This window comes from Chelon labrosus (genome assembly GCF_963514085.1).
Source record: "Chelon labrosus genome assembly, chromosome: 16".
In the NCBI taxonomy this organism is placed as follows: Eukaryota; Metazoa; Chordata; class Actinopteri; order Mugiliformes; family Mugilidae; genus Chelon; species Chelon labrosus.
This window is the reverse complement of record NC_140349.1, coordinates 20,534,603-20,561,220: the sequence shown is the minus strand read 5'-3', so window position 1 is coordinate 20,561,220 and position 26,618 is coordinate 20,534,603. Positions and strand designations below refer to the sequence as shown.

The window sequence follows — 26,618 nt, the reverse complement described above, 5'->3', positions numbered from 1 at the left end:
GCTCCGAACAACATTTTCTCCGGAGCATATTCGAAATGTCAACATCATTAAGACCAACTGTCAAAGTTAGTGACAGTGAAAAAGGCCCACTACCTACCTAATTATTATAACCTTATGGCAACTTTTTGAAAAATCTGAGTAGTAAGGTTGTTTTTCGGTCAAAGCTTACGTCTCCACCTGCATCTGCAAGTGCTCAAACACCTGTGGTAATGATCTCAGTGATGGAATCGGGCGACTGCTGGACAATTTTATTTACGCCCCCGGCTAGGTCAAAACTTGCAAACCCGCATACGCCCACACATTTGCTGAGTTCTTTTTCTTTGCTGCAGCAATCACTGAGTCCGAGTTGGGAGCCCAGGTGCCCTCTGGCAAAGCCCGCCACCAGAATTCCCCAGAGCCCCGGGGTCTTGTGTTGCACCAGCAAAAGTTAGATGTCTGTCCTGAGTCAGGTGTCCAGCGGTCCTGTTAGCTTCACAGAGTCAGGGCTTTATATCCTTGGTTCAAACCACAGGGGGAGGGGGCTAAGACAGTAGCAGATACTGTTATTAAGGTTACAGCTTTAAACTATGGTTAGTATGTACTGTATAAGAATATGATGAAGTTGACTTATTTAGATCAACTGCAGACTACATGAACAATGCAACAGCTTCCTTATTCTTAATTGGTTGCTGGCAAAAGGCAAACGTTGTAGTGTTAGCAGCATCCGCAATAACAGCAGGAGCTATAGTATATACACCAAACATTATGACCACCTTCCTAATATTGTGTAGGTCTCCCTTGTGCCTCCAAAACTGTTGTGATTCATCAGAGAATGGACATGGGCCTTCTGAGGGTGTCCTGTGGTGTCTGGCAACATAATGTTGTTAGTGGGGGCCTTTGGGTCCTATGGGTTGAGGGGAGGGGCCTCTGTGGATCATCCCACAGATACATGATCAGTTTGGGATCTAAAGTCTAAGTAACATCCACATGAATGCCATGTCAAAAAGTTTCCAAGCAGAACATTGTACTGTCACAAGATGGTCAATGTTATTTACTTCTCCTGTGGTTTTAATGTTGTGGCTGATTTGTATTTATATAATGTCTGGAAAAATAGTTCCTTTTAGCTAAAACCAATTTACTGATTTACTGCTGAACCGACGTAAAATTATAGCAGCAGCACTATAATTATAATTTGCAGCATTTGTAGTAGTAATAGTCACAATACGTATTAATGTAGCAGTAACAGTAAATGGAGTAGTACACTTCACTAACAAAAGGTATTGCAGAATCACCACTCAAAAGTGTGCACTGTTCATTTTTCCCCTTATCTAAGCGTGAGTGTCTGTCACTGCTAGTGTGTCAGCATGCACTTTCTCAAAAGGCTTTAAGGTACGTTTTGTTGCAGGGCATTCTCACATCTGTGCAACAGTACGCAGCCCATTAGGTGAGCTCTTCAGGCACGCCTTTAGCATAATTAAGCACAAACAGACCAACTTAATTAGGTAAGAGAGTGCTGAGGGCATGTTGGCCAACCCACGGATGGGACAAACTTGTTAACTTTTAGTAGTTCCCCCCACCCCCCCAGTCCATTCTGTGCCCAGCCAACTGGCCACACTAAACCTTCTATTAGTGACTGGACTTATGCTCTCACTTCGTTGCCTATACAGACTCATCCTGTGTCGTACTGTAATCCCTCTCCAGCTCATTTTTAATTAAACAAGGACAACGCATGGGGGTTATAGACTGTGCCAGCAACGCAAGGATGTAGAGGAAAACAGAGGTTTGTGACCATGCCGAACAGTGCAACAGAGCTCGTTAGCCTAACTCTATGACTTTCTCTGCCGACAGAATAAAAGAGAGCTGTCGCTTTTGACAGGATTCCTGATCTGCGTCCCCCATTTAATTGCTAAACCCTCCCTAAATGCACTCATGCATGTACAGACTGAGGACCAGACACTTGTCACACGGCTGCTGCACAACCACGGTTAAGTCAGCTGCTCCTGTCCTTGGCCAAAGCCTCTAAAATGAAGATGTGACTGACTCTATTACTATAAAGTAAGCATCACTGTACACTCTGAAAAAGTGAGAAACTCTCTCCCTCTCTTCCATTCCCTCCCCAGCTCTCTCCTCTCTCTACGATTGGCAGGTTTAATTAACAACAGGTCTTCCGTCCTGGCAGAAAGTGGGTTGACAGTGTTGGCGAGTGGCGTGGGGGAGGGGGGATGAAGTGTGGTGAGGTGGAGATATGAAAACAATGCCTAGCCTACTTTTGTGTGCATATAATTAGAGGTGTCTGGGACTAGCTTCAGAATTGCATGGGCGTGGTTGCGCAGATTGAGGCAGAAGCAATTTATGCGCAAACCGTCCCTCAGGAATTACAATGACAAACATGTCGTACATTGTTCTATATACATTCCTGTCCTCCGCTAACCACATCAGGGTCACCGTAGCTCCTTCCTTTGCTTAAGTACTGACAAGTTGAAATTGCCTAGTTGTTAAGCACATTGCATATAATATGCATAGAAGTGGAAGAGGAAGTCAGGTAGCTAATTTGCATAACAAAAAGTAAAAAATGACCTTTTCTGGCAGCTGAGTCAGGCAATTCTACTCAGCTCTTGCTTTAAGCCTGGAGTCTTTTCCTGCCCTGTCCCCCAAAGTTTGATACTTGGTCCCAGTTACTTCAAAATTTTATATAATCCCATAGCACAATATTTCTTTTACATTTATGCTAATAGCATCAAGCTTTACTTACATTAACAGCCCTGTGACTAAAGTAAATTAAAAGAGCTGAAGAACTGCCTCCAGGACATCACTTCCTGGATCGTAGGACTCCAAAGTTATGTTAATTCAGTCTGTGGTATTTATGGCAAGCCAATATTTATCTTTCGAATGTAGAAATAGCTCATATCACAAATTGATCTATCATTTACAACCATTAACTCAACACCAACTGAATCCAATAAACTAACCAGGATTAGCTAATAATAGCTACCTTTAGCTAAATATTAGTCCGTTCATGAGGTAGCAAAAGGAGAGGCCACAGATTTTACCCAATAACACTTGGTGTTGAGGAGTTCCACTGTATAAGTGAGAAATGTTGTATAAAGTCTTTCATGGTTCTAGAAAGAACTGAGCTCACAAACTCTTCGGCCTCTTTGCTCATCTTGGCTTCAAGCTAGCACCTCCAGGCTACATTAGCGGCTACCAGCATAACACACCTAAATAATAATCCCTTCCTGTCTAGTGTCAGAATACGAGTCTGGTAACACAAACAATAAAGAAAAAAATAGGTCTGTGCGCAATTAGATAGTCCAATAACCAATCAGAGCAAGGAAGTTTAGTGACATTCTCGATAAATGCCTGAATCGCTGTAAACTGTTAATGACAGCGAAGCCATTTTCCACAACACTCATTTATGGCATTTATGATTACGTCACTCCTACTCTGTCCAAAGCCTGCCCAAATGACTTGATTGGGCTGGCAAATTTTGCTGGAACAGTTCGGAGCGGAGCGATTTCAGAGAAACTTTCTGACACAAAATATTGTCAAACAGGAAAGTTGGTCTTCCTGCCAGGCTATTTTTTCTCAGTATATCAAATGTGCTTTGCTGTCATTACATATTTACCCTCAGTGCTTTCAACCTTCCACTAATAATGGATAGGACTCACTAGGCAGAGTATTGACTTTGGACTCTTGCTGATATTTATGTCCTCTCTTGTGCCTTCGGGTCTTCTTGAATTTTTTTCAGTCACTTCTCTCTTTTTTTGTTTCCTTTTCTCTGCATCATAAAGCAAATTGGATCAAGCGTGTTGCAGTTGAAGTGGTATTCAAATAAAACTAAGCCGAGCGTAGTTGAGAGCTCTTACATAGTGCTGATTTTGTCTCAAAAACAGGTAGGTACATCCGTTTGCCGATATTTCCCTTTGATTAAAATGGTGCTTTAAGCCTGTTAACATTGGAGGTTTAGGAGGTTTGTGATCTCGCCTTACTTTTAATAACGCATTTCTGTTGAGCCAAAAAACAGCTTTGGGTGCATTTTGTCCTAGCGTTTTGATATAAACCTCAATATTGTGGAAATGTATCTGGCATAAATGATCACTGCTGGCCTTCCACATTTAAAGAAAAACACAGTTATGAAATAACCTGTATCTATAGGAAGCCCTTAATAATTTGTATTGCCTAATCAAACTTCAAATGTTCATCAAATGTTATTGTAATTACTTTTAGAGAACTGTAGTGTCATGGATCCAAAGCTACTTTTCTGCCCTTGACAGAGTATTTTCTTCACTTTCATAAAACATCAACACCAGCAAAGACTTTCTACATGAGACGGAGAAAATAACCAACCAGTGCAGCCCTTTGATGGCAACGATTTCTGCTGCTCTCATCACTTTTCTAGGTCAAAATACAGGAGGCAGTGTTTAAACCAACTCACAAACAACATATGTCAACTGCTGCCTTATGCAAGGGCAAGCAAAGTAGATCTGTTTTTAACGTGTACTTAGGTCATCCCTGCATCATCCCTCCAGTGTCTGGGCCAGCCTCATCATCCTCTCATGCCCTATTATTATTGTGTATGGGCTTGGTGACCCCAGCCACAGTGCCATCTGCTCAGACTCTATTGATGCTGAGATTAGGGGTGTAGGCCAGGAGGGCAGAGGGACACACATGCTTGGTGGCCAATCTGGAGACGCCTCCCCTGAGTTACTTTCACCTCGAGTCGGCCTGCTAGATCAGACGGTGGAGGGAAGATGAAAGGTGATGCGCAGACTTGCAGCACAGGCAGAAATCCTACCACCAGCTGATTTCCATGCTGTTTCCACCAAACAGCTCCCACTGATGTAATCAATAATCTCCCACCATCCTCCGGTACTCCACGCTCCTCTCTTCCTGTGCTTCCTTTACATCATTCTCTGCTGGTTTTTCTTCACTTCCACCTGAGATGCAGTACCTGAGAGTCTTACTTATTGAATCAATCATTTAGCGCCTCCTGGAACGCAAAGTTTATAAAAACGTCAACTCAGGGCATTGGCGGCGATACCTCTCATAAAACAGACGGAGGGTTTCAGAGGCACTTCCAATCATCCTTGGCTAAGCATGTTCCTCTGTGACCACACAGATGCAACATCCTTCTCATTCTAATGTGGGCCATGATCTATCAGCTCCTTGCTCATGAACGTAATCTTTTACATTTATCTGTCTGAGTCCATAGGCCAAACGTGTCACAACCCAACGTACTCACTACTGATGCGTATCCAGTTTGGAAGGTAATCACAGCGGATGCTGGCCCAAGTGCTATTACTTCTTTTAACTGCCAAAATACTACAACTTTCTGAATCACTGCCAATGTGGCTTATCCACACAGAAGTCAGAGGGAAGGTAGACAGAAAAAAAAGAAGAGATAGAACTAACAAAAATGTGCATGCCAAGTTATTTCAAGAACAGGAAGAAGAAGAACAGATGGGTTGGGAGGCAAGGGGTCGAGGATGAGGAAGCAAGGCATTAACACTGCCAGGGTTAAAGGTTCGATTCTCAGTAGGAACGCCTACAGGGAAAGTGGTTATTAATTTCAGTCTGAAAGTTGTTTATCCAGGAAAAGTCATCGACTTTCACACATCATGTTGGAAATAGTGCCTCTTGATCAAAGCGGGAACTGCTCCATATAAAGGTGTCGATGCGCTCCAAATGAAGCGCTTGCAGACTGCTGTATATCGTCTGGAACCTCACACCTTTCTGACATCTGAATTGGAGACGCAGTGTCCTACAAAGTCCATAACTTCACTAAACCACACTTATTTCATGTAGGGACTGTCCAGATATGCAGAGAAATCCTCTCTTGAGATGTCATATGCCATTTTTTACACAAGGGCTACTATTACAACAAAACATATATAATTTTAGGGAGAAAATATCCAAATGCCGCGTGCTGTGATTCACAGTTTTTGGGTGATCCCATTGTTTTTGGGTGTTAAATCATTTGTAAAGGTCTGTGAGTTACAAAAGTATGTGAAGCCCTGTCTTCAGTATCTGGTGTGACAAAACAATAACAAAGTTTCTGGTAACTGATCAGTCATCTACAGCGGCTTGAAGGAAACTTCGTCCATTCCTCGGCTTGCTTCAGGTCATGCCCAAACATAAATTTTGCTCTTGAATCATTCTTTTGTAGTACGACTTGTGTGCTTGGGGTCACTGTCTTGCTGACAGACAATGACAGGTAATTCAGAATTTACTGGTCCACCAAAGATGGCAAGCCATCCTGGAGCAGATGAAGCAAAACAGTCCCGATCAAGGACATTACCACATACACGTTTCATGGACGGGATGAGGTTCAGATGCTGGAATGCAGTGCTGTTTCATCTCCAAACACTATTTAAACCAAACTATTCTATTTTGGTCTCATCTGTGTACAAAACGTTTTTCCAATATCCTTCTGGCTTACCCACATGAAGTTTAGAGGACTGCAGATGGGCAGAAATGTTCTTTTTAGAGAACAGTGACTTTGTCCTTGCCACTCTGACATGCACACCAAGTTCTGAAGGGCAAGGAAAGTTTCATGCGGCACTGTATATATTTATTCAGACATAGCACAATGTCAGTGACTTGAATGGACAGGCAAGGTGTACAAATGTTCCATTAGGGACAAACAGGACACTGGCACTTGAGTCATTATAAGGAAAGAAATGAATGGATCTCTGCATCCCTGTCCCACTATTGATTGATTCTTGCAGACACTCTGACTTGACATACAAAGTACCAGCCACACATTAGCTGCACATGGAAATTTGGGGATATGTGCCCAAAAAGCACCTCTGAAGTACAGTACAGGGTATAACTCATCACTTCACCAGCCTGCACCCTGTGGCTCTGACACTCCGTGCGCTGTATACCATTACAAAGTATGATGCTTTTGAAAAGGGCAACACTGAGCAACAAAAACTGGCATCGATCCATTTTTACCGAAGAGTGAAGTGAAGAAGCCGGCGACGAAGGCGTCCCACAGACACACAGGTGTTGCTGCTCATGCTGCATAACCTCCCCTGCTGTGCTCAGGAGGGGCATTGCTAACCTTGACAGGGGTGAGCAGGCGCTACCACTGTGCCCTTGTTCACTCCAGTGAGGGGCATGTCATATTATTTATTTAATTATTTGGCTTTTTTTCCCTCACAAGTTTCCCTTCAACTTTTAATATCTCTCGTGTGCCACAGGGACACTCCAAGGCCCACAGGTTTGATAACTTTAAACGGCTACTTTTTTAAAGTGTAATATCTACAGCTACCATGGGACCTCCATACCTCGGTTCTTGCTCCATATCAGTGATTTTTTCAGTATCTTAAATAAATTAATGGTGGAGGAGTGAGTTAGCGGTTTGGCAGTTAATCGAACTTCAGTTTATCAGCACTGCGGTCGTCTACATTAATGACACGGGGGACTAAACATGTGAGCTTGAGAGGAAAAGCTCTCAGATAAGGAGTTGAGGAGGAGGAAGCAGAGCTGAAAAGAAATAGCTTTTGGCATCATGCAGTTATTTTCTCCCAGAAGCTGCACGGAGGAAAGCAAGCGAGAGGAATGCCATTCCCGCAGTTTGGCCTCAGATGTCATCTCAATCTAAAGTGACACTTGCTGACAGAATCGCCAAAAAATCATGTTGTGGCTGAACCCTGACCCCATCTGCTGAATCTGCGGCTCTGTCCTCTCGCGCCGCAGCGATAAGCGAGGGACAGTTTCCAGTCCGCTGCCGGTGCCGCGACTGGCATCAACCCGTCATCAGACGTGACAGGTATGACCGCAGGTTTCATGGCCGGGGATCAGCTTGGACAACTGGCTTAGCCGCAGAGTGCAAACACACCGTTAGCTGGGCAGCACAAGCGATGGAGGAATATTCATAGAGATTATTCGTGGTCAGCTGTCAGCGGCTCTGACAAATCTGGAAGGTAATGGCAGCGGCAGCCGAACCTGACAGAGAGCAGGGCTGGACTAAATGGACAGGCAGCCATCACTGCAGAACAGTCCTGCTCCTGCATATCTCATCTGTGTGTACGCCTCATCCCTAATACATGCACACAGTCCGAGCAACAACCAACGGGATTCTACGCCATCAATCTCACCTGCCACTCCCGACAAGCTGGCCACGCCTGTGTGCTGCAAGCAAATGTTTCCAGAACTACGAGGTAAATTATCCTTGAAAGGAAAAATCCTCCCTCCAACACTGCACACTGTTATCCATCATCAGGCTGTGATGTTGAGAGCACTCCAGATACTAAATGTTGATGAAGTGCTCTAATTTGCTTTTCTGGTGTAGCCGCTTTCCCTACAGCTAACTACCAACCAACCAATGAAGAGGCACAGATACAGACAAAATTACAACAAGTAGCAAGGGTTCAATACACAGCCTTAGTACTATTCCTCCTCCATGCACCTCGGTTGCAGGTGGCCACACCAGAAATACAATTTCTTCTAATTTGATTAATTTTCCAGAATGCCTTGAAACAGCCCCTGACAAGTTTTTAGACGCTATTGTTAGTGCAATTTGTTTCGCTGTAACCTGCCCTTATGGTTGCATTCAAAGCGTACTCTTCACAATCTCAATATTCAGTGGACGATTTCACACGCAATTTGTGGCAGACAGGGACACAAGAAAGTCAAGCACTTGGAGCTTTGCTAAAATTTGCTAAAAAGCAAACTGACGTTCGGGTATCGCCAGAGTTTAACAAGTCTGGATGCTTTAAACTCCTTGGCTTCTGTTGCCCCAGCAACAGGTCAGTCCCTTTGAGACGCTATAATTGTACAATTAGCGGGACTCACACACACAGCACGGCAAATTCCAACATCCAAATTCCACATGCAGCCGAGACATGATCATGCGAATTTATTCACCTCAACTATGAGTATTTAATCCAACACATTGTTCTATAGCTTGCTGAAAGAAAAGAGAGCTGTGCAAGCGACGAAATGAGTCACAGAGGAAGGTTTGAGCAACAGCAATCAGGCACCCAGCAGCTACCTTCGGAGTCATCTAAAACGAACACCAACGTAGGCATTCAGCGCGGGTTTCTTAAAGTGAGCAAATTAACTTTATTGTCTAAACATGTTTAGCAATCAGCCTGACAGGCAGCAAGGCGCCCGCTGGCATTCCTCCATCTGCTCAATAATGATTTGCTGTCGATGAGGGGAAAAAAAAAAAAGCGAAAAAACAACACATTTCCAGCACCTGGAGAGCCAAAGCCGGCCCCGGTTCTCTCCGCGAAGACGCCTACGTGGGTTCAGGCCAAAGTGGCCTGGCAGAGCTGTCAGCTCCATTAACAAAGCGTGGTGGTGATGGGCGCGCGAGCAGCAGCGGTGGCAGATTAATGGCATAAGGATACTGCAAGAGGGGATAATATTCAGGGACGGTCTGATTGTTACCTCCATCACAGAGGACCAACATCTGGCTTCCAGCACCTGATTAAATTGGTTTGGAAAATCAGATGTAACAAATTTGTTGGGCAAGGTAAAAAAAAATGTAATTGAAAATCTAACTGCCACACTAGTAATTGCTCAACAGCAAATGCAAATACCCATTACTTTACTTTTATTACAGTCAATGTTGCCTATATGGACACAGTGAAATGAAGACCATTTTCCAATAGATAGGATTTGTCATCATACTGTATATCCCTTATTTAAATTTGATGTAATACACTAAATATGTCAGTGGTTTTAAGTCAAAATCCCTCTCCTTGATCTTCCTGTAGAAGCTAAAATATTTATGTTGAGTCATCTTAATGGTTACATATAGTACATAGGTGCAGTCTAACGTGGTTTGCGATGACGTCCTAGATCCGCAAATCATGTCAAGTCACATCCAGAGGACGTCAGCAGAGCAATATCACAGTGATGTGTGGTGCGGGTTTGTAGGTTGCAAAGAAGTCTTCACCACAAGGGACAGTAAAATTCTTATCCTCACATAATCTGGGGTTAGAGCACAAGGACAGCCACGATGCAGCACCCTTGGGAGTAGATAGGGTTAAGGGCCTTGCTCAAGCCCAACGGTGAAAGGCCGTTCTAGTGCTTGAGACCCCAAACCATGAACCTTTCAGGATGAACCTTAAACGCCCCTGTTTGGTAGAAACTAATGTTCTACTCAAGCAAGCAAATCTCCCATTATTCCAGAGCGGCCATGCATGGTTATCCCGGGCTAACCTTGTAGTCACATCACTTAGGTTGCATTAATTAGCTACATGGCTAAAGACCATTAACTCCTTTAACTTAATTGTGTGAGTATTAATTGGCTTTTGCTTAGATGCAACTGCCAGCGACGGTATGGTATCTTTGCGGCCATTCACCCAACAAACGGCGACGTTAGTGTGGTCCATTACACCAAGTCTGGAACATGCAGCAGTCACGGTCAGGAATTCACATTATTTCGCTTTTCCAGACTCCGAGTTCAAACCTGCGACAAACCTAGACGTCTGCACCAATGTGTGTGTTGTCAGATACAGTTCAGTGCTAAAACAGCAAACCTAAATGCCTAAATGTGACACAGCAATACTAGGATTAGTGACTGTAATGAGCTTTGCCCCAATACTGTAGACGACTGACGACTACGGAAGATACGATGACACTGAAAGATAGACGGAGCAGAAGAAGCTGGAGTTCGCCCTGGATGAGCACAAACTATTCGGTCGACGGCCACACTGCATTTCACCAACCCCACTTCCATGGAGAAAATTGCCTTCGGTCGCACAACGGCAGCCCTGACTCCTCCTTCAACGATAAGGGGAAATCATTTTGAGATAAACGGAAGTAATATGAAAGTTATACACACTCGGAAACTGAAGTTTGCCGAGTGTCTCCGCCATTCACCGGCCTGAGAAATCCTCCGCTGTGATGACTACAAAGGGCATTTTTATTCCGTCCGACAACTTTACAAGTTTACATTAGCCAGAGTGACATTAAAAAAAATCCAGAAATGAACAGAGGTACTGAAAACTAACAGCGGAGGCAATTAAAAATCCTCAGCTGTTATCAAGCTGGTGGAATATAGGAAATGAAAGGCCTTGCTGACTTCCAACTCAGCCGGGCCTGCTTCTTTCTAGACACGTCCATCTCTCAGGCTGCTCTGGTTGAATGAATATGCACATGCATTTGATGCTCGACCCATCCATTTAAATGGAAAAAAAACAGCCTCCAGTAGGCCGTTAGTAACATGTAATCCATCTAACGCTGCAGCGCTCATCAGAAAGGTGAAGAGTGAGACGTGGGCTGCAATTTATCAGTCCAAATTGGTCATTTTTATCCATTTCAAGCCAACCGTGTCCATTTTTCTCCAGGCAAACAGACAATTAAAGCCGCATCGTTCAGTGTGCGGCTTCTGAAATTTGGTCCCACAGCTCTGACGGCATGCAACCGTCTGGTAAACAACGTGGACGGCTTCAACTCGTAAGATGTCTGTGATTTTTCTATACAAACTGGTGCCGAAGCGGCGCCTGCTCCTCTGCCATCTCATTATCACGAGCTGTAATTACAGTGTAGTCATTTTCTTTGACAATGTGTAGCCATTATGCAACTCGCCATTGTTCTATTAAAGAATCTTGTGTTATTTCCTTCGGAACAGCCGCGTTTCATCATTGCTCCATTTTCTTCATGTTCAAGCTTCGCGTTTGCCCCAGGAAAGCCGCGTGTGTGTTATTTTCTGTTGGATTAACACAGCGCTCAATCCACACCGCTACACGCCGAGGGTCCCCCCACTACACCCTCCCTGCAGACCACAAAAGCCCACCTTCCCGTGTGAGCGCCCATTTTCAGGGTGGGCTTTTCAAGCTTTACCTCTTCCCGACCTCCAATCCCAGGCTGTTTGGAGCTGCATGTCAGCGCCGCTCAGTGTTTGAGTCGGCTCACGTGGTTTCATTTCAAGATTAAATTACCTCTTCGCTCCGGCTCCTCTGAGCCTGCACTAACAGGGGCCGGGCGCATTTGAACAACAGGGCAGGTTTCACCTCAGCAATCACAGGTTCTGTAGGTGAAATTACGGAGTTGAGGGAAGAGACCTCCAAACGCGGCCACACGCGGGAACGGGAGCTTTGATACCGAAGCTTTTCTTCATGAATACAGCTGAAGCACAAAGCGAGGGTGCCTCCGCAACTTCTCATGTTTTCCCCTCGATCAACATTAAAGCTGCATGACACAACTTGTTGCCAATCCCAAAAGGCTGCCAAAGGGAAACTTCATAAATAACATGCGACTGACTTGTTTGTAAGCCAGCAGACTGGCAGCATCTTGACATTTGACCTCTCGTCAGGAAGCTTTACGGTCCGACTGACGCATCAGTCTCTTGGAGAAGCAGCATTTCATGGCACCCTGTTGACTTGGGCATTGAGGCAGGGACCATCCTGCTGGAAAATATTGCCGCATTTTATTGCCTCGCTTTTTCTCCCTCGGTTCTCGTCGTCAAACTTCAAAAAGCGCCTTCCCAATCTGAAAAACAGCTCTTCACAGCATTCAGCGCATGGATCACCGCATTGCAGCCGCTGTGCCTTCGCAACTCCGTTTGATGACGCGTTTCGCATGTTGATGGGTGCTGAATGACGCGTTTCAGGCCTGCTAACTTTTGTCATATCTGCAATTTCTTTGTTTCGGCTGCAGTGCCACAAATTAAGGTATGATATTGTGGATATTGTGTTGGTACTGACAGCAAAAGACAAACGATACCCAAAGCGATCTGTACTTATGCATGCAAAAGCAACAGAAGAGACTAAATATCTGACAACCTGTTGCGAACCTGGCTCTACTAGTCAGCTCCGCAGCCACAACTTTTCCTTTTTTCAGTTATTTTTTTAAGAAAGGGTTCTGGTACCGGCTTCTCAGTAATTAACTGAACACATCTTGTCGGACGAAACAAGGAAGCAACAATTTTGACCTTTGGAGATATTTTCTGAGATTTGATAATCAATAAGACTAATGCACAGATCAGCTGATAATGAAAATGGCTGCTACTGGCAATAGCTGCTACTGGATCAACACAAATGCAGATGTACAAGATGACTGTGGAATGATTTGAAACTGGAAAATTCAGATCAGAAAATACGAATTTGAGACTGACCAGATATTCAATGCCAACATTTTCAGTACCATTGTACCACAACTACTTTCAGTGCCGAGAAATGTAGTTCAACACAGCACCGGAACAATCGGTAGGACTGTCTTTCTCTATACCTCTCTCTACCGCCACACAGACTCAGTTCCTGATGACAGAACTTATTTCCAACAAGTAAACTGAACATATGCCGAGTGGCTTCGAGACAGTCCTGTCCGTTGTCCTGTGTAAGCTTATACGACAGGTGGCTTGTTGCATTCAGTCTAGCCCAGAGAACCCATCTGATCCTAGAGAGCATGGGAGGGTCCCGGTGCACGTCTGTCCAGCAACTGGTTTTGGCTGTCGTGTAACCGACACCCGCGAACCCACGAGTATTTATACCACGACTGCGGCGATCGCACGAGTTGCAAAGCATTCTTGAGGGAAATGAGCCGGCACTTTCACTTCAGGCCGGCTCGACGAGGATGTGACAGCATTCGGGAGGTAATGTCAGAGGCCTTTAGGAATCACCACGAACCACTCCGGCGGCCATTCAAATGTTAAATTAGACACAGGCAAAGGAGGAGATTATTTGAACTCCCGCGTCAGATATATAGTCTCTGTGGAGCTCAGGTATTAACGGCTCTCAATCACAGCTCCCCTCACTGAGAAACACTTCAAAACTGCGTTTGACGGATACACACAGAGGGTGTTTGGATCAGCTGTCAGCGCAGTTATTTGGGCCGCGACCCTGGCATCACTAATTCATCTCCACTGTATTGGTTTGTTGCAGCAGCACAAGACGCGCACTCCTCCCCGAGTTGTGCAAAACTCCGGACAGCTCGGATGACTGACTGTGCTACAGGCTGAGCAGCTCGGCCAGTCGCCCCCCTGCATCACAGTCGAGGTGCTCCATGGACGCTGGGGACATGCACGCAGGGAAGTTTATATAAAAATCCAAGGAGGGGACGGGTTAAGCACCGAGACGGTGTTTACATTCGCTGGGGTGGAAAATGGGGGCTGCCACCTACAGCAATGAAAACATGACAGTTGTGATGCAGATAGACAGAGTGAGAGTAGAAGGAGAGGATGTGCATGTGTGTGTGTTTGATCAGCATTCAAATATTAAATCCCAGTTCATTTTTAGTCTTATATATATATATGTTTTTTTTTTACCCCAACTCAGCAGATCTGATCTTTAAAATTGCCCCCAGAAAGTCCTACCCACGCCACTGAACCCTGTAATGAATCGAAGCCACGAGGATGCGAGGCGATGCGTTTAATGCTGACTGGGGGTCTTAACGTTTCAGTGTGCGCACAAAGGAGAAAGTTGCCAGCACGGAATGCGAGCCAGGACAGCTGTCTGGAGCAGCTGAACACACGCACCCACGAGACAACTTTTTTATTTATTTTTTTTTGACACGGCAAAACACCTGATTTCAACACAAACGCCTAGACCGCTCGGAGAGGGTCACTTTAAACCCCGATCGTCAACTTTAAACGCAGCATCTCTGCGTGGCAGGGAGGTTTACAGGTGCTCGCTAAATCCAAACATTTGGGTGGCAAACATTTCTCCTTTTTCGTTCTTTTACCTGACGGTCCCTCCATGCTGTCTGCGAAGATCCTGGCGGCAAGCATCAGAAGCAACGCTGCTGAATACATGTTGGCAGAAGAAGAAGAAGAAGAAGAAGAAGTAGTAGTAAAGTCCAGCACGTTTTGTCACAAGAACCAAATCCTACAAGAAACTCCAGCAGCAGCAGCAGCAGCAGCGGCGGCGGCGGCAGGAGGAGGACAGGACAGAAGTTGTGCGCTCTGCTCCACTCATAGCCGCCTGCACTGCTCCCTCCACAGCCCGCACAGGGAGCATCTGATCTCGAGCTAAAGCGTTCAAAAAAGAGACCCCCCTTTTTCCTTCTAACGGCTCCTCTACTTTTTTTTTTTTTTTTTTCTTTCTTCCCAGCTCGCACTGTCAAGCGAGCAAGTGGGACGCGGGAATGCGGTTCTGCAGCGACCCCACGTGGCGAGGAGGTGGAACATCACGGGCTCGCCGGTACATACGAAACCCTTCCGTCCCGCCGATAAATAAAATGAAATAAAATAAAATAAAATAAAATAAAAATACCCAGGTCTAAGCCTGAATCTAATTTGGATTTGTTTTTAATTTTCGAATTAAAAAAAAATAATAGTCCAAAGAAAGCCTAAGTTTCCCTAAAAGAGTAAAATAATAAGACGAATAATACAATTGTTGGACAATATTCCAAACTTTTAAACATTTTAAGCAAACCGTCCAAATAATGAGATGCACAAATGCCAATAATATCAGATAAACATTAAAAATGTTACTTTTAAGGCTTTAAAGAGTCGATTTCAATTCGATTTTTCAGCTGAAATGGTATAATTGATATACAATGCCAGTCAAAAGTTGGGAAACACCTTCTCATTCAATGGTTTTTCTTCATTTTTTATTATTTTTCTATGTTGTAGACCAGTACTGAAGACATCAAAACTATGAATGAACACATATGGAATAATGTAGTAAACGATCAAGTGTTAAACAAACCAGAATACGTTTCATGTTTAAGGAAGAACAAGAAAAAAGAAGAGAATAGCTTGAGCAAATAAACACAAAGGATGGACATTAGACCAATGGAAGATCTGATGAGATCTGATGAGATGATGCTTCCACCCTTGTCTTTGTGAGACGTAGAAAAGGTGAGCGGATGGTTTCTACATGTGTGGTTCCCACCGTGAAGCATGGAGGAGGAGGTGTGATTGTGTAGGGATGCTTTGCTGGTGGGGACCAGCATGGCTACCACAGCGTTCTGCAGCGGCAAGTCATCCCAGCTGGTTTGAGTTTAGAGGAACCATTCTCCAGGCTGTGTAAGGGCTATCTGACCAAGAAGGACAGTGATGGAGGTCTGCGTCAGATGATCTGAACCTCACCAATCACCCAACCTAAACCCCCTCTGGGTCTCCTTCGAGTCTGTTGGAAAACCATTCCAGGTGATTCAATGTAACTATCTCACGAAGATGATTAAGAGAGAACCCTTTTTTCGCATAATCCCAGATGTCTTCCTTCATAGTTCTGATGTCTTCAGTATTAATCTTCGTCCAAACTTTTGACTGGTACTCCTGTGTTATTAATGTTCTGCTAAGTTAAAGACTTAAATTAAAGCAGGGTCACATTTAAGGGATATTTTGCAGTTGTGATTTTTCTAACCAATTTCTTGTTAAAAAGTTCCTGGAAGCAAAATGAAGCAGAAAGCGTCGGCCACCCCACTGTCACAGTGGTGGTGGTGGTGCGATGGTATTTTTCCTCGATGTTCCTTAAGTGCATTTTTGGCTTCCAAACAGACTGGTTCTTGCTTGGCTCTCGCCGCTCTCCATTATTATGCTAAAAAGTAGCAGAATAAATTCTGACTCACTTCTGCTGAGGTATTTAAGCAGTGACACCTTGCCAAAGGCTACCAAAGCAGTGTCTGTGCTCAGTGGCAGTATATATTTTTAATTGATATGATCCAGGAGTAGCTGCTCCCTCTGACTGTATTTAACATGCTGGGCTGTGGCAGCAGGGTGGCCATGTGATGATGTGAGACGGGGTTGTACCTGGAACGCTTGGGTTCCAGCCACAGATGAAAGGCCTGTAGCAAAGTCATCTGCTGAGTCTCTTTTTTCCAGCTCCAGCAGTGGTTCTGCAGCTGAACCCTGAACTTGCCCAAGGGGTTTGTTTTAATTAATGTTTATTTAGCAGGAATCATCTCCCACTTTTCAAATACACTCTGAAATATTGCTTTAGATGCAGACTGCAGTTCATTCCTATGCACAGATTTCTAGTCTTTATGTGTTTTTGTCTTGTTCTTGACATGAATTCGATTTGCTCTTGGATTCAGTATGTAGTATATATACAGGCTATACTGTATATGTGAGAGTGGCTCAAGCAGATTCCTCGAACAAGTTATCTGCTCTGAAGAGTGCAGTACCCTCAACCTCCTAGACCCAAGAATACCATATGCAAGGATGAGTGGAGAATACATATATATATATATATATATATGCAATGCCACTTTAAAGTTTTTGGCCCTTCAGAACAGTCTGTTTTGTCTACTTTCTGAAAACAGACGAAGGGAACCTAATTAAACAAATGAAACTGAAATATTATTCTTTTGCATTCATTTATTCAAGAAAATGAATCATTTGTATATATCCGTGATTTGCAAAAGTGAACTTCTAGGAAATTAGTTTCAAGGCCAAATTGGAGTCCATCTGTTCAGAAGTGTTTCCAGACAGTGTAATCAGACTCAGGTGTCGTTCAGTTTTGTTTTTTTTGTTTTTTTTAAAAAAGGATTTGCTACAGCCTGATCTTCACAACACATCTTGTGGAAGTGTGTGACTGTATGACTGTTGAGAATCCCTCTGCACGTCAGGGCCTTAAATGTGAACTAAAGTGAATCAGCCGCCCTGACCCTGATGGTGCTTTACTTGTGAATGTTTGCAAGAAAACTGTAGAACTGACCGGCACGCAGGGGAGGCTGCCAAATGCACCTAGCTGGTAATCCATCAGAGAAAAAAAAAATAAATAAAAACTACAATGGTGGCATCTGCTGTCGGGTGTACAAAGAACGCTGTTTCACTTTATTCTACATCAATCACCTGTGAATGTATAGGTGTATGGATGAATGATTTTCTTTCAGCACATGAAAAGAAGCACATGCGGTATCCATCCTCAGGAGTTAAATATATGGCCGAATCTAACTTAAATCAATCAGTTAAATAGTAAGCAGATTCTACATTATCTTGGATAAGCTGTCTCTTTGGCTATACTTTCAAATTAAAGTTCTAAAGGAAGGGATTGTGTAGCTTCCTGGGAGACCTATCAAGGTCCATCAAACAGAAAATGTGTTGCGCACTACGGAAACTGTGATAGGCTTTTGGTGTTTGAGTAGATTATTGATAGTGAATGCAGCATTTGGTAAAGTGGAGAAAAAAAAATTCTCCCTTTTCAACACAGATCCGGTTGAGTCTTTTCACCGCAGTCTTTGTGTTCACTGCAATTACCAATCTGCACGAATTAATGAGCACAAACACAGCTAGTGCACAGTGGCAGTCTCCTGTTAGGTAGCGCGGCGCGTTGAAGTAATTGAAAGAATAATGTGGGAGGAGTGCGTGGGTGTAAAGACCTGAGCTAACGTCTTGGTACGTGATACCACGAGGGGCATTTACAGCTCCTGCACAGTCCGGGCAGGGCTGCTGCAGGTTGGAGCTGTTTTGGCAGCGTGCAAAGTACCAACAGGACATTTGGCGGTCATAATGTTGCATGGCTGAACTCTGCATTTCAGACTGTAAATCTGATAAAAATCTAGGCAGTGGATGTCTATACTGGGACTCGTATTAACTGTAAATCGACTATAAAGCTGGCTTGCAGATTAACGACCACCCTAAGCAAAACCCCACAAACCATCTTTTGGCCTGAACAGCTTTTTATAACTTGAACTTTTGGTCATAATATTGATTTGGGCTCTGTTAAACCAGTCCTGAGCCTTAGCAGTTAGAATTTAATGACCCAGCCTGTGCAGGACACTTTCATCCATTGGCCCTTCGATTCTCCGCAGGGTCATTCCAAAGTGAAAGGGCCACAGTTTGGGAGGTGGTGGATGAATGGCCGCACATACACCACGCGCTGGTCACCCAGGCTTTTATTTCCAAAATTATCAACACAGCCCCGGGTGAAGTGCTGCCAACTCTCTCCTATACCTGTTAAATTTGTGCATTGGCCCTTATCCACTTGGCTGTGACTTCAAATGGCATCGAGCCATCCTGCTGCTCGCTACTGGACTACTGGCTGCTTCAAAGACAGGAAGAGCAGGATCAAGACTCTTTATCACCTCCTGCCTATGAAATATTGATTTTGTAGCCTCGGGGCTTTTAACTTGAGTCTGGGAGATATTTATTTTCTTCCATAGCAGCGAGAGGGGGGGCATATTGTGAGCTTGCTTCATTTGCCAGGCTGTAATAATTCAACGTAAATTTTTAAACCATCGGCAGAGGGTGATATATTGGTGTCAGTGATGTAGTAGTCCACATGCCCTTCAAACTTAATAACTTCCTCCGTGCGCACGTTAACAGCTCGCTCATAAACTCCTTATATTACATGTTATATAACCAGTTAATTTGCTCATATTAATTCGGCTGTATTTCATGCCGGCTGTGTCACTCGCAATATACGTGGAAACTCCAAAGGTGGGGAGCGCGGGGCTCCAGCTGGTGATCATCATCAGGCACACGCGTACCAGCAGAAACATGAATCAGTTACTGTACTTCTGCGGGGAAACGTCAACTTATTGTTCTTCCGTGCTTAACATATTCCATTTTCAGGATTTATATCACTATAATTCATCTTAGTAGCCTTTAGGTTTCTAAAAAGACGGATGTCTAGACGTGATTAAACAGCATTTAGAGAGGTAGAGCAGGTTGCCCACGGACCAGAGGGTTAGCTGTTTGAGCCATGATATTTGGACCACATGCCAAAGCGTTCATGAGCAATAGACTGAACCCCGAGTTGCTCCCATTGCCTGGCAGTGGTGTGTGAATGCCAACATGTAGAAAAGTACTGTATAAATAAACAACCATTTACTATTTACATCAGTTTCTGGCACTTTCTGTGTAATCAACCAAGTGCAATACCAGTTGTTCTTTCCAGGAGAGATAATCCCAAAGTGTGTCTCCATGTACCAGTGTGTTGCTCTCTATGACAGTCAGTTTAACAGGATTCTAGAGTCCTCTTACCTAGACAAACCTATAGGTGGTTTATCCATACCTTCTGATATGGCCCGTAGGAGAAAGGGTCGTATCAACTAACCTTTTATGATCTGCCAATGTGGTGGTGGAGAAACTTGAGAAATTTAAGTTCTGGGAAAGACCAAAGATGATTAGGATTAAAATCAGTGGTTACAACAATAAAGACAAGTGTGAGTTGGTACAATTCAAAGAAACAAAGATGACCATCAGCTGGAAACAGGAGACATACAGCAGTCTCCTTTGCGAAAGTGTATTGTTTTATCAACCCCTCCATCCACCCCAACCTCCTCCTTACACTGATGTTGTGGCTCTTTAACATCACCAGACACCCTCTTTGCTACAGTTACTGTCAGTCAACAGAGACCTTTACCACTTATAAAGGTGTCTTTTTGGGTTACCTGTTCAAATGACTGAGGCCTTCTCACATGACCATGTTAACCATAAAATGTAAATATTGGTCACAATAAACTGGTGCATACACGTTGTTTATTGGAGGATAACCACTGGGCTCAGCTATTTATACTTTCGTCATGGGAGGTTCGCTTCCACTTCCATCTGACCTGACTCTCCAGACGGTTTGTTACAAAGAACCATCTGAGATCTGTTCGAAAAATATATCCCTATCATCGTCCGTCAGGAGCAAAGCTAGCAAACAGGCCTATGCTTGTTCTTGTGTCCGTCCTTTTAAGGGAAATCTGCACATAGCTCAAAACTTGGCAAGGTGGACTGCAGTGAGCTGTGATCTTGCAGTCTCCTGAGAATCAAAACTTTCATCTTCACCCTGTAATGATACTTTTGGCGATAGGAAACTACAAGCCTTTAAAACCCTAATGGTCCACAGCAGTGGGCGTGATATTGGCAGAAGATAGTGATCATTCACAGGGAGGACACTAATGTTCAGGGTGCTTTTACTGCAGAACATTTTGACCAAATAAGCAAATGAAACAAACTTAAATAAACCCTCTTCTGTACATCACAGACTGGTGCACTTCAGAGAAGGTTTTGTGGGCTGGTTTAGATGCTGTTCTCTCTTCTGAATGCGGCTGAGGTCAACCGAACAGGACTCCGGCTGCTGCAGTAGTTCTGGTGTATGTAAAACATTTTGGAGTGATTTAATATGAGAGGAAAGGTAAATGAAGGATTGCAGAGGAAGCTTTTCAACAAGCGGACGCCTTGCTGCTGTTGTGGCACTTTTTTGCTGCACAGTGCCTGAGTCAGGCCTTTAGTAGTGATTTTATTATCCACAATATGTTCCGTATACAAGCAGCTCCGTAGATATAAGTCACAAGTCAACTTAAGGTCTCGGTTGTTTCATAATTCATCGGGCCAGCAGAGCAGCTAGCCTCTGTTCTCCCTTGTTACTGATGAATAGTCTGGCGTAGAGATCACACCTGCTAGTGTTTCAGTGTAAACAGCCTGTTTTTAATGTCAAGGTGGCCTCACTTTAATCCACTGTGTGGTATAATAGTCAGGCCAGATTGTGCCTTCCTTCCTCTCCAGCCCATGGATTTTCATTTAGAGCAGTCTGCCGTCTCTCGATAGACCCGAGCCGACACCGAGAACCCCACATTTACTGTACTCCCTTTCATGCATTTGAATATTTCAGCCCCTCATTTTTCACAGCTATTATCGCATGGCGAGGAATGATAGGCTCGATTATGCAAGCATTGGGTATTCAGCACAGCGGTGCGTGCACCTGTTTTGAGGCAGTGGTGTAGGTGGGAGGGTTAAAATAATGCAAATGCCTGTAGGAATGCAGGAAAGTGAAGTTTGGAAAGTTAACTACAGTCATTCGCCAGCTGCGCTTGTACAGTCTTTATGAGAATGTAGCCACGTATATTATCCCTCCTCTGGTAATGAAGAACATTCAAAGGTTAAACAAAGGTACCTTTTACCACCCACTGCTCTGCCAGTGAAGAATGAATTCAACTGATTCCTAATACCAGGGGAAATGCGATGCAGTGTATGCACTGATTGATTAGCGTATGCAACGCCCCGCAACAGAATGTACCAGTGCACTCTCATAAAGGCGTGCACATGCATTCAAAGGCATGGAAAATTCTGGCTGTGTTCCTTTAAGAAAAGCTTGACTGATAAAGAAAAAGAAAAGATGAGCTCAGTTGAGTTTACACGAGGTTACAGTTCAATTCAATTTTATGTATATAGTGTCAATAACTATGCAAATTGTATGAAGACTGAATCCCCCAGATCGAGCACTAAGCCAGCCAGAAAAACCTCCCCTTGGTGGGACCCAACTGCTTCAGGCCAGTCAGATAAAAACAGAAAGAGAGAGGAGAAGGGACAGGAGGAGAAGAGGAACACGATACACCCGACCGTCATACATACCTATGTCTGGCTGAAGCTGAAGCATACATGTAGAATCTAATTGTGATAGAGTACAAAATATAGATGATGCACGCAACATGAGAAATTGAAAATGAATAAGAGCAGAGGTTAGTGTTGGTGATAATAGTAGTTCTATCATAGGTGAGTCAGCTGCTATAATCACTGAATGTAAGACGTACCATAGGCAGGTTGGAGAATGGTGCATTCAGGTAGGAGTGGGTAACTGTAAGCCATGAAGACTTAGCAGGTTAATGAGACCAGGACCACAGATGAGTATTTTTTGGAGTAGGGAGCTCCACAGGTCAGAAACACACAACTCCAGGCTGGAGACACTCGCAAGAAGATTGGGGGGAAGGAAGGCAAGGTATGGAAAGGGAGACGGAGAGAGGGTCACATAGCTGTTAACATGCTAAACAGTAGTAGCACACAATGCATGAGTAGTAAGAGAGAAGAAATTAGAGGATAGGTGCTCAGAATTAGAGAGACAATGGTAAAGCAGATGGTAATTCTAGTTTAGTTGTAGTAGTTTTAGGCCTCTTAGTGGCAGCAGAACAATCTGTAAACCCAATACTGACATGTTTTGTTGACCTTGGGTTGCAGCAACACAGAATTCCTCCAACATTTTAAATGTAACCTATGATTTCCGGTCTACACCAAAATTCAGGATGTCTTGTCAACCTCGGAGAAATCCATGGTTACGAGGTTAAAGTAATCACTACTACATCTCTCGCACAGCGCTAGGATCAACTGTCACTCTTGAATGTGGCCCTGTTTAGATGGAAGCCAACTCCAGAGAAAATGATCTGGCCCTCAAGCTGCCGAACGCTTGCCACCGTGTTCACCAAAACGGTGCTAACGTTGTCAGTTTGATACTTGGCGCTGGACAAGTATTATAAATTGTAGATCCTTTTTTTTGATTTCATTTAAAATCCTGTGCGGGTGCATTTAATGAGAGCAGTGAAAGTGAAACCAGTAAAGTTGCGGGTTGTAAAACCTAAACAAGTGACAGATGCCGTATCTCTCTGTAAAACTCCAAAGGTAAGAAGAGTCGGATCATAACTCTCTGCTTCACTACTGCAGGCAACCCCGCTGACATTACACAAAGTCAAATGACTCATTGTTTATATAACAGCACTGAGTATGTGCGGTGTTAAAGCTCTGGATCTGTGCAATCCAGGTGTGTTTAAAGGCTACCTATGAGAATCAATCAAGTTTGATCAGAATGTTTCTGTACTGTAGTCTGTAGGAAGTCCATTTCAGTCAGCAGCAATGACTGTACTAGACACAATTTACATAGCAATGAATTCATAATATCACCGCAGTAATAAACAATGCAATACAAACTCTGGTTCGCTCATCAATTTTTCATGCAGTGCTTACCAGTCACAAACACGGAGCGGTAATATAGTCATGTATAAAACTGTCAAACTGCAGTGTTGCTCATTTCAAGTTTGTTCTTGGTGGTATACCGCCTCTCAGTTTTCAAGGCCGGTTCTTCTTCACTGATATCCGATGCTTTTTTTTTTTCTCTCTCTCTCTCTCTCTCTCTCTCTCCCTCCCCCCGTGGCAGCATGTGAAAGACTGGTTCAAAGACCTGCATGATCTGCAGTTTGAGCAGCGGCTCGCAGCCTGTTGATGTCTTTGTCAAATTGTGTACTGTGGCCTTCAGCTGCAGCAGCGTCGGCCTTCAGTGCCCGAGAGACAAAAACCAATGAAATCGTTTCTTACTTCCGGCCTGTAGACTCTCGAACACAGTGTCCTGAGCTTCAGATGGTCACATTTCCACTCTGTCCTTGTCATTTATGTTGAGTTCTCCTCGAAGCATGTGGCCTGAATAAGAGGTATACAGCTCTGCATGTCCATTTTGCTAGCACTCCCTCATTCTGCCAGCGTTGCCTTTTTTGTTTAGTTGTTTTCTGTGGGGGAGGATTGAATTTGTCCTTGCTAGTGACTGACGTGTTTGGCAGACCTGCTCATTTACTGTTGGAAAATTCAACAAGTTTACAGCAAAGTACGGAAAAAGCTTTTGGAAGGGACAATGCGCTTCTTAGATAAAGCTACAACAAGGTAAAAATGTTAGGGTTAGGGTTGGGGTTAAGTACACCCTTGGCATCAGAAGCTAGAACTCATAGATGAAACTACGACAAGCTGCTCAACGGGATTTTTTTGTTAGGCTGTCTTTAGTCTGCTGTAAACAGATCTATTGCTTAGAGCAGACCAAACCTCTGTCTTTGTTTGTCTTATCTATTTGTCAACCCAGAGCTCATGGTCTTCACCTATATCTCCACTGACTAATAGCAGTGTTGCTCTAATGTTCTTTTTGGAAAGAAGAGGATATTTTTCCCCCCTTGGCATCCCCCTCTCAAATTTGTACAGTCTCTTTGTGATTAGAGACACGTGCAACACTTGCAAGTGTCACCTGCCCATCTTGAGATAACATTTTGTTCCGTGTGCAATTTAGAATAATTTGCAGATCTTTTTTGAAATCTTTTATCAGATTCATGTTCCTCCTGGTGCTCCATTTGTAGGTTCTAATCACTGGCGCCCAACGTGAGAGCCCCGTTTTTAAGTCTTTGGACATGAAGATGTCACAAAAGCAGCGGTGTGCTTAATTTTCCATGTGACTGATGATTTTTTTTCTCTTGTTTATGTTATGAAAATGATGAATATGCAAAGTATGAGAGGTTAACCCTTTTTCGCACACCACTGGGGCAAAGAAAATATTTTTTTCTACCATATTCAACCAGTAGCTCGTTGTTCCTGTTGTGAGGACCGACTATGGACTATATGTAGGACTATATACTGCTGGCCTATTTCAATTTACTGAATGCACATCTCCCAGATTGTTATTTAGTTTTTCAAACTACAGATTCTACAGAGCAATCTGAATGTGGTCCAGGGAAGGAAAAGTGTTTTTTTCTGAACACCAGAGCACATTAAAGTTGACATACTTATGACATCAAAACTCTAATGAAAGACCTAAATGTCGACATGCATAGAGGTAGTGGAAAGAAATATACATAAATTCACATTTTGATTTGCATATTCCCTCGAAATCAATCGCTGAGTGTAGGTTTCGGCTGCAGCAGGTGACTGCTTTCAGCATGAAAGCTATAAAAACCAACCGCACATTACCTACTCAGGAGCAAATAGCACACAGGCACAGTTACGACGACAGTGAACACAGCAGAGCATTCAGCACCTGCATACATATTTCCCTCAGGGGTTGGTAAATGTCAAAACGTCAAAACCAGAACTAAAAGAGACTGAATATCTGACTTTGATTCAACAGGTGGCCGCAAAGACACTAATGTTCTGTTGGAGGCGTAATTAGACAAGTGCTTGCTAACAAGTATGCTGTAATAATCTTAAACTAGCTAGCTGACCGTTGACGCACCAACATCATGCACCATAATGTTTTGTTTCTTAATTTGTGGATGAAAGTCATATAGTAATAGCCTGAAAGTAAGCCCAAGTTTACCAGTACACAAAAATTGGAGTCTCTCCGTTGGGGACTGATTATACCAGGCCAATCATACCAATTGGGCAGGCTTTATGTAGCAATGGATGTTAAATGATTGGTTTTAGGACGAGCCAAGTGACGTCACCTTCGCATTGGAACGCCCCCTTGGAGGGCAAAAGACTACTTCCCGGCTTACCAGCGAAAGATCACTGTAGTTTTGCAAATATGGCATTGGATGCGCTAACCAACGAGGAGACAAATCTGGGCTTTGCTGCCACAGAATCCCATCCAAAAAAGAAAACCCAGAGAGGAGGAGATGGTGGATTTGCACTATCAAAGGTACCTCTGTCCTCAGGGAGGGCCAACAATGGCAGCCGTCCAAAGAAGGATTAGATTTATGTTACATCACCTTAACCTAACAAAGTAATGAAAGCCCTGAAGTGCTAACTGCAGTGTCTCTGAAAGTAGTGTTTAATCTAACGTAAGCTAGCGTTTACTGCTTTTTAGTGCTAATCAGTCCTCACCTTTGCTTTAACGATGAAGAATTTCTCGTTCTTCACCTCCCGAAACTACACAAACTGTCCGCACTTTCGTATGCTTTCATCCTGGCGGCAGTGTAAACATCGCCCAAGTCTAGGTCTGTCAGGGAGATCGCGGGCGCTGTATATGGCGATATCATAGTTTTTGTTTAGTTGAGTGATGATCTAAATAGTCTTGGCTTGAAATAGAAGGGAAATTAACCAGCTTTTGTTGCATCTCTCAGGGAGTCCGGTGTAAGCTGTCATTTTGGACTAATGTTTTGGTCACCGCGTATGTTGCGTGACCGAAAACTATGAAGTACCCATCAACTGGAAAGAAAATACAGCTTTAAAGCTGTTACAATACAACACAGCTCTATATGTTCCGCGATATTCTATATTCTAACAAGATTCCCTATGGGCCATAATTTCCCCCACTTTTCATGGTTGACGAATGCTTATTGTC

General features: G+C 43.8%; 1 protein-coding gene across 1 annotated transcript in view; it reads right to left on the bottom strand.

The window, feature by feature from the left end:
- ptprua (protein tyrosine phosphatase receptor type Ua) overlaps window positions 1-14,870 on the bottom strand; it is a 211,022-nt gene extending 196,152 nt beyond the window's left edge. The window contains exon 1 of the mRNA XM_084562776.1: window positions 14,623-14,870. Within this exon, the coding sequence (XP_084418902.1) occupies window positions 14,623-14,692 (70 nt within the window). The 5' untranslated portion in view covers window positions 14,693-14,870. The remainder of the gene's footprint in view (window positions 1-14,622) is intronic.
- Window positions 14,871-26,618: the final 11,748 nt, after the last annotated feature.